The sequence below is a fragment of the Limulus polyphemus genome, unplaced genomic scaffold (genome assembly GCF_000517525.1).
Source record: "Limulus polyphemus unplaced genomic scaffold, Limulus_polyphemus-2.1.2 Scaffold5920, whole genome shotgun sequence".
Taxonomy (NCBI): Eukaryota; Metazoa; Arthropoda; class Merostomata; order Xiphosura; family Limulidae; genus Limulus; species Limulus polyphemus.
This window is the reverse complement of record NW_013671530.1, coordinates 19,680-29,098: the sequence shown is the minus strand read 5'-3', so window position 1 is coordinate 29,098 and position 9,419 is coordinate 19,680. Positions and strand designations below refer to the sequence as shown.

Below are 9,419 nucleotides of genomic sequence, written 5' to 3'. Positions count from 1 at the left end.
GATAGATAAATGGGGGAAGAGGGGACATCGGCATCTCAATGTGGTCGGGATTGTCTGCTGGGAGGGACATGACATAGAGGTTCAGTAGGTGATCAGCTGGTGACAAAATGCTTCTCGGAGTGGGTACAGTGATCACGAAAACATTTACTAACATAGCGAGTGCGAAGCTGTCGAAGATGTAATAGAATGTGAGGAAAGTTGATACGGCGATAAAGGTCAGAAGTGAGACTAGGAAGTTTGACGCCAAAGGCAAGCCGGAGGACATGGCGCTCCAAAACCTGGAGACGAGAGTAGAAGGTCAGAGAAGCAGATATCCAGGCTGTATGTCCATAGGTTAAGCAGAGTCCTTTGGAAACACGTGGATAAGACGTGAAACAGACATACCAACAAAGCCCTTTGGAAGCACGTGGATAAGATGTGAAACAGACATACCAACAAAGCCCTTTGGAAGCACGTGGATAAGATGTGAAACAGACATACCAACAAAGCCCTTTGGAAACACGTGGATAAGACGTGAAACAGACATACCAACAAAGCCCTTTGGAAACACATGGATAAGACGTGAAACAGACATACCAACAAAACCCTTTGGAAGCACATGGATAAGACGTGAAACAGACATACCAACAAACCCTTTGGAAACACATGGATAAGATGTGAAACAGACATACCAACAAAGCCCTTTGGAAATACGTGGATAAGACGTGAAACAGACATACCAACAAAGCCCTTTGGAAATACGTGGATAAGAACGTGAAATAGACATACCAACAAAGCCCTTTGGAAGCTCATGGATAAGACGTGAAACAGACATACCAACAAATCCCTTTGGAAGCTCGTGGATAAGACGTGAAACAGACATACCAACAAATTTCAATGCTTTCTAGACAACTCTTGGCACAGTCCTGAGGCGTGGTCACTCCAAGTGTTGAAGTGGGAGCTTTGAGACGTTTGTTTTCATTCACGTTGAAGTCGTCTGGAACAAAATACGTATTTAATTACGACGACTAGGTCGTTAATAGTGAAACGATATATTAAGTAAGTGTCTTAATTAAATATTTTAAGATATTACCAACTTAGTTAATTAACCAGACATTAACTCAGCTACAAAACTTACCAGCCTGGTGACTTAACCAAACATTAACCCAGCTGCACAGGTTAACAACCTGGTGACTTAACCAGACATTAACTCAGCTACAAAACTTACCAGCCTGGTGACTTAACCAAACATTAACCCAGCTGCACAGGTTAACAACCTGGTGACTTAACCAAACATTAACCCAGCTGCACAACTTACCAACCTGGTGACTAAACCAGACATTAACCCAGCTGCGCAGGTTAACAACCTGGTGACTTAACCAGACACTAACTCAGCTACACAACTTACCAACCTGGTGACTAAACCAGACATTAAAGATACTATAGAACTCGCTGAATGGTGTCATTCAAGTACGTATTAAATAAACGACTTTTAATAACAGAAAAAAAAACACTCATTTTAACATTTGTTTACTTACAAAATAAGGAGGTCTCTCCAACAGCAACGCCGAAACGTACATCTGGTCTTTATCAAAATCAACCTAAGAAGTTCAAGTTAAAATATTTGGTTAGTTAATGAGAAAAAATCAAATATATTAAATCTTTATGTATAAATATATTTAAAAACATAATATGTAGTAACAGTAATGTGCCACCAGAGGGCTCATTGGTAAATTTGAGGGCTTTTAAGGTTCAAATTCGGGACCCAATAAATAAATAAATTCGGTAAAAACATAATATGTAGTAACAGTAGTGTGCCACCAGAGGGCTCATTGGTAAATTTGAGGGCTTTTAAGTTTAAAATTCGAGATTCTATCACTACGATGATCAGGGCACAGACTGCCCACTGTCCTGCTTTGCGCTTAAACAAACAAAAAAATGTTTTACTGCGTTCATTGACCTTCAGTTGTTCCTTACCTCATAGTTTTAAGTTTCTGGTCGTTGCCAGACATCTTCCCCGTTAGTTTTCACCATAAATTGTCTTATTGTGGTTATAATAACGAAGACAAACGATAAAGAAGCTATAGATCTTACCAGAACCTTTGGAATTCGTAACGAGGAGATGCCAGTGAGCGTTCTCGTTGTTTTCAGAAATTTGTCTTTGATTTTACCTGGGAATTCCATTGACACCAGGATTCCGTAGGCTTCCACTGAAACAAGATTGGAAATTGTTAATTTGTTAAAGAATCTGATATCAAAATCATATTTATTAACATCAAGTTGGAGCCTTGGAAGGAAGGCATACCATCATTCAAATAATTATAAACAAGCAGGCAGATACAGACAGACAGACAGGCAGACACAAAGAGACAAGCAGACAGAGAGACAGATACAGACAGACAGGCAGGCAAACACAAAGAGACAAACAGACAGAGACAGATACAGACAGGCAGATACAAACCGACAGATAGGCAGGCAACTACAGACAGACAGACAGATACAAACAGATGGGAAGGCAGACAGGCAGATACAAACAGGGTGGCAGATAGATACAAAAAGAGAGATAGGCAGGTAGATATATACAGGCAGATACAAACAGAGTGGCAGATAGATACAAAGAGAGAGAGAGAGACAGGCAGACAGAGAGAGACAAGCAGGTAGATATAAACAACAAGGAAGACTTGCATTTGGACAGGCACTATGATAAATAATAGATTATTACATACTTGGAAAAGTAATTTGGAACCACTTGGACATTGATGAGTCCATAAAACAGCTGGAAACGTCAAATACTTTCTCCGGGCTATGTAACTCGGTGGAAAAGTCAGCAACATTGAAAGTTACTACTTCGGACGGCTGTAAATATTAAAATACCTTGTTACCTCTCTCAGTAACACTATTAGTTATACCGGATTGACAACAATGTTGTACACGAATAATTTAAAACGTTATCTCTCTTAGCAACACTATTAGTTATACCGGATTGACAACAATGTTGTACACGAATAACTTAAAACGTTATCTCTCTTAGTAACACTATTAGTTATACCGGATTGACAACAATGTTGGTACACGAATAACTTAAAACGTCATCTCTCTTAGCAACACTATTAGTTATACCGGATTGACAACAATGTTGTACACGAATAACTTAAAACGTCATCTCTCTTAGCAACAACAGTATCTATTCTGGATTTCAACATTATTTTGCATAAATACAGTAACTCAAAAAGTTATATATTTTTAATTGATTATTTTTGTCCTGTAATTATGATGGACTAGAAATGTCTGTTTTGTTTAGCCTGGAATGTCCGTGTAGTTGACATTTCAACTGTAAGTTATCTAACACAAATGTAAATCATACACGTCAGTTTTTACCTCTATGTTAACACTATACGAATTTACCAGGAAATAAGGTTCAAACCACAGTTTCTACTTCAAATAAATGTTCAACATGTAAGACAGAAAATACTTCAAACACTTGCTACGTATTCTTCTTACTAGAACCCCATTCTTCTTAATAGAACCCTTTTCAAGGTTCAGGGCGAGAAACACCCGTGGTCTTGCGATGATCTTTCTTCAAGTTTGGTGAACTGTTCTCGTGTTACACAAATCATCTGCTCGAAGTATGAATATCTGTATCAGTTAGAAGTTAACTATAACCTTGGATGACTTATTCGTTCACTGTTAATTATTCCTCTTTTAACACGCCATCAGACTCTTCTTCTATAGCCATAGTTTCCCTTCTTCACGCCATGTCTCATTTCTCCATATCATCAGTCTCCATTCTTCACACCATTATTTACACCATCAGTCTCCATTCTTCACACCACCAGTCTCCATTATTCACACCACCAGTCTCCATTATTCACATCACCAGTCTCCATTCTTCACACCACCAGTCTCCATTCTCCACACCACCAGTCTCCATTCTCCACACCATCAGTCTCCATTCTCCACACCATCAGTCTCCATTCTTCACGCCACCAGTCTCCATTCTTCACACCACCAGTCTCCATTCTTCACACCACCAGTCTCCATTCTCCACACCATCAGTCTCCATTCTTCACACCACCAGTCTCCATTATTCACACCATCAGTCTCCATTCTTCACACCACCAGTCTCCATTATTCACACCACCAGCCTCCATTATTCACACCACCAGCCTCCATTATTCACACCATCAGTCTCCATTATCCACACCACCAGTCTCCATTATTCACACCACCAGTCTCCATTAGTCACACCATCAGTCTCAATTCTTCACACCACCAATCTCCATTATTCACACCATCAGTCTCCATTATTCACACCACCAGTCTCAATTATTCACACCACCAGTCTCCATTCTTCACACCACCAATCTCCATTATTCACACCACCAATCTCCATTATTCACACCACCAATCTCCATTATTCACACCACCAGTCTCCATTATTCACACCACCAGTCTCCATTATTCACACCACCAATCTCCATTCTCCACACCACCAGTCTCCATTCTTCACACCACCAGTCTCCATTATTCACACCATCAGTCTCCATTCTTCACACCACCAGTCTCCGTTATTCACACCACCAATCTCCATTATTCACACCACCAGTCTCCATTCTTCACACCATCCATCTTCTTTATTTACGCCAACGTATCCTCTTTACAAACTTCTGTCTCCACACCTTCCTTCCTTGCACTATCAGTGTTCTAATACAGATTTTTGTTTCTAGCTACTAGAATGATATGTGATAACTGTTTGTCAAGAACATCGAAATACAATACTAACGAAATCAAACAAAATCGGGCCTTGTCTTATCAGTACAAAATCAAACATACCCGTGGAATATTCCCGTCGCTGTAAACCCGAACAGTAACTCGAATTGGTACTTGCTGCTCTCTGGTGTTGCTGTCGTACCAAACTTCATCCTGTTAGAACGAAACAAGAAGCTGTAGCTACAACAGGTCAAATCTTCATGGCTGTTTTAAATCATGCACACAAATATATATCTATAGTATTACAAACCTCTAGGTTCGTAGAGTTATCTATAGTATTACAAACCTCTAGGTTCTAACAGTTATCTATAGTATTACAAACCTCTAGGTTCTAACAGTTATCGATAGTATTACAAACCTCTAGGTTCTAACAGTTATCTATAGTATTACAAACCTCCTGCTTACCTCTAAATTATACTTACGTTAGTGTAATAACGTGTGATTACGGCGTAAGGATACTTCGTACCAGGTCCGAGTGAAAAACCCTCCACCTTTTTTTCAAACACTGACACAGGAATGTTACGTTCTTCACTCTAAATTTAGATTAAAATACAAATTCAAATTAAAACACTGAAGTTTGTATTAATATCTGTGAAGGCTGGCTTAACATTCTATATTATATTATCTCAAGATTCAAAATATATAAAACATCGAATACCAGAATAAAACTCATAATTCATCATTTCCTAATCAATAAACCTACAATGTCATGTAGGTACGTTGTTTTCCGATGAAAGCTCACAAATAAAAATATTCTAATATAGATAAAAGTCCGTGTATAGTTCTACATATTAATTTATCTACGTTATGAGTCTTAAACATCAAACATGTATATTTCAATCCAGGTGTAAACCAAAATTTGAAATTACTGTTGTGACATCTCTGGCCACTAGAAGTAAACTAACTCTCTTGCCTGGAAATATTTTAAAAATATCCGATATAACACATGAATCTGGGTTAAAACTTTAATTCCTGAACAAAACGTAACACACGAACCTGAATTAAAGCTTTAACTCCGAAACTAAACGTAACACACGAACCTGAGTTAAAACTTTAACTCCATAAAAACATACCACACGAGCCTGAGATGAAACTTTAACTCCATAAAACATACCACACGAATCTGGGTTAAAACTTTAACTCCTAAACAAAACGTAACACACGAACCTGAATTAAAGCTTTAACTCCTAAACAAAACATACCACACGAATCTGGGTTAAAGCTAAAACAAAACGTAACACGAGCACGAGTTAAAGCCTTAACTCCTAAACAAAGCAAAACACACGAACCTCTCCAAAATAATGAAATCCCTCGTTGCTGCCCAAAAATTCTGGACTAGTCAAAACAAGCTCTTTCCCAAAGGGCATGTAGACTTTTGGTACATATGTGGTGGTCCTTGTCATGGAACAGTTACCGTAGTCCTGGTTGATTGTATATAACACTTCTACAAACGAAAAATATGAGAGATATTAGGCACGAATCTTGAAAACTGTTTGAATAACGACAAATAAAGTCAGATCTTCAAACATCTTCATGTGATGAGTCAGGAAAGCATCATGGAAAAATCAACCTCGTGGCCAATAAGGGGGTGGGGGGATATAACAGAATGTGTGGTTCTTTTCATCGGGTTTTTATCTCTAATTTTGCTTACAACATAGCTTCGGGACGTATTCGAACTTAAAGGTAACAACACAGTGCTACCAAGAATTCAGAAAGGCGAAGAAACAATAATGAACGAATTATACAAAACATGAAACTTTTTGGTCTATACTGTATTATAACAAGCACATTTCGTGAAAAGTTTCTGAAGTTATGAAATTTTTGACAAGAATTGCTCCAAAAAAAAACAAGCGGATGAACACAACGATTGGCCCATTTACTCAAAACTTCATTTTGTACGAAACTTGAAACAAGATTACAAAACATAAAACTACGTTAAAAGTCGAGATAGAAAATCCAAGAACATCTCACTGTCTTTGTAGCCATACACGTCGATAAGACTTGATTGTACAGGAACTGGATCAGATGAGGTGTTCTTTTCCCATCGGTTGTAGAAATGAGCTAGATGGCCAGACTTCTGGTCGTACGCCACCTGGAAGAGATATATTATTTAATTTAATATATTTTAATTTAATTTCGAGTAAACGTTCAGTAGGTGTTTCATCTAGACATCACTTGAAAGATTAGAAACGTCTCCTTCACTCGTGGCGTAGTGATACTACAACAATCTTAGGGTGAAAATGTAACTATCCTCAAATACCGAGAATAGCTGTAAGTAACACGTGTCTTATAAAATGAATGATTGTTTCAAATATTATTTACATAATTTACATATATATATATATATATTATGCATACGTAATCACTTAAAGTTTTAGATTTAAAACAGAAATAATGGGATGTTATTATGTACTTGTGTTTAGTTCAATATAGTAGCCTCTTTCATTAGCTCTATACACATATTATGGTATTGAAAATCTAAGCCTACTATACGATAAAAATACGTTGGTTTTTTTTAATACATTGAAAAATATCCAATAACCAAGAAACTCGGCTGTTTAAGATGATTTGATTGATTCTCGTCATCTTCATTGGAAAATATTCATCTTCTTGTCATCTTTATTGCTGCTTTCTGAAGATAAGAAAATATTTAGATGGTATTTTTTTTTACTTGTCCAAATACGTCGTACACGAATATAAGTCTCGTCTTCTGATCGAACTGACAATTCCAGCAAGAACGGTTTAACACAGTTTTCTTTAAACTCTAGTTCGTAACATCCTGAAAAATCAACCGATGTACATTGAAAGTTATGACATAGGAACGCTGATTGTTAAAAGGACGTTACATTGAAAGTTGTGACATAGGAATGTTGACTGTTAAAAGGACGTTACATTGAAAGTTATGAGATAGAAATGTTGATTGATATAAGGACGTTACATTGAAAGTTATGACATTGGAATGTTGACTGTTAAAAGGACGTTACATTGAAAGTTATGACATAGGAATGTTGACTGATAAAAGGGCGTTACATTGAAAGTTGTGAGATAGAAATGTTGACTGGTAAAAAGACGTTACATTGAAAGTTATGACATAGGAATGTTGACTGATATAAGGACGTTACATTGATAGTTGAAAGATAAAAATGTTGACTAATAAAAAGACGTTACATTGAAAGTTATGACATAGGAATGTTGACTGATATAAGGACGTTACATTGAAAGTTGTAAGATAAAAATGTTGACTGATAAAAAGACGTTACATTGAAAGTTATGACATAGGAATGTTGACTGATATAAGGACGTTACATTGAAAGCTGTGAGATAGTAATGTTGACTGTTAAAAGAACTTACTGATAGACCACCTAATGTGGTCTAAAGCTGTTAAAAAAGTGGTTTTAAGCTTAGAATAAAAATATTAGAAATTAGATTGCATATTTGAACGATAGCTAATAGATCGTAAGTACAAAAAATCTCTAAAGCTTTTTAAAGGTGGATCTTTTGTAATCAGGGATAAACTGACGAAAAAAGGTCCATCTGTAGAAAGTCTTCGGGTTATAGGGTTTTGTATCTTTGTGCTAAATTGATCTCTTAAACCAATGTGTTTTTCCTATCATTACTAATGTTGACTTTAACAGAAAAACGAATATTTTAATTACAAAAAACGTCGTAGCGTAGCTGTAAGGCGTATTTGTGTGGTTTAACATGGTGTAGAGAAGTTCCCCTTGAATCAACAGGTCCTTGTTCGACAAGTCAACAGGCTGTTTTAAATCCTTCGCCAATCTCTGGCAACCGAAACCAGTCGGAATCTGGAAGGTAAGAAAACAGTGAAATTTAACGAAACGTCATTACCAGAATAGAATGTAGATTTACACATCATGTACGAAACGTCATTACCAGAATAGAATGTAGATTTACACATCATGTACGAAACGTCATTACCAGAATAGAATATAGATGTACACACCATGTACTTCAGATATCACAACAACATCTGTGGTGGTTTTCTTTAATAAAAAGTACTAATGAATAACAGTTTCGAAGTATCAGTTGACGTTATTCGGAATTAAAACAAACTATCAACATTTCTTGACGTTAATTTATTTCTAGTTTATAAAGTTCTTTTGGCGAACATTTTCCAACTTTTGTTTCGAGTAACCCATGAAGTTGAAGCTCATTCAAAAATTGGATTTTTCATCGTCTAACCCTAAAGAAGAAGAATCCATTCATGTAAGGCTTCATCTTCTTGATACACTTCATCAAAACAACATCCTTTTTTTCACAATGAATCTGTCAAGTTATGATGATAATTCTTTACAGATTAATCAATAACTTCAATGTTTTCATCACAGTAGAAAGATTTCAATCAACAAATCTTTTTACTCCTTTTATAAAATATTTTACTCCTTTTATAAGATATTTTACTCTTTTTAGTAAACGTTTTACTCTTTTTATAAAATATTTTACTCTTTTTAGTAAACGTTTTACTCTTTTTATAAAATATTTTACTCTTTTTTAGTAAACGTTTTACTCTTTTAAAAAATATTTTACTCTTTTTAGAAAACGTTTTACTCTTTTATAAAATATTTTACTCTTTTTAGTAAACGTTTTACTCTTTTAAAAAATATTTTACTCTTTTTAGAAAACGTTTTACTCTTTTATAAAATATTTTA

General features: G+C 36.0%; 1 protein-coding gene across 1 annotated transcript in view; it reads right to left on the bottom strand.

The window, feature by feature from the left end:
- The window catches only part of LOC106473142, a 26,979-nt gene that overhangs the window by 2,421 nt on the left and 15,139 nt on the right, over positions 1–9,419 (bottom strand). The window contains exons 8-16 of the mRNA XM_013933822.2: positions 8,406–8,555; positions 6,721–6,841; positions 6,039–6,193; positions 5,172–5,282; positions 4,813–4,902; positions 2,706–2,835; positions 2,074–2,189; positions 1,518–1,580; positions 865–976 (exon numbers count right to left, since the gene is read on the bottom strand). Of these exons, the coding sequence (XP_013789276.1) occupies positions 962–976; positions 1,518–1,580; positions 2,074–2,189; positions 2,706–2,835; positions 4,813–4,902; positions 5,172–5,282; positions 6,039–6,193; positions 6,721–6,841; positions 8,406–8,555 (951 nt within the window). The 3' untranslated portion in view covers positions 865–961. The remainder of the gene's footprint in view (positions 1–864; positions 977–1,517; positions 1,581–2,073; positions 2,190–2,705; positions 2,836–4,812; positions 4,903–5,171; positions 5,283–6,038; positions 6,194–6,720; positions 6,842–8,405; positions 8,556–9,419) is intronic.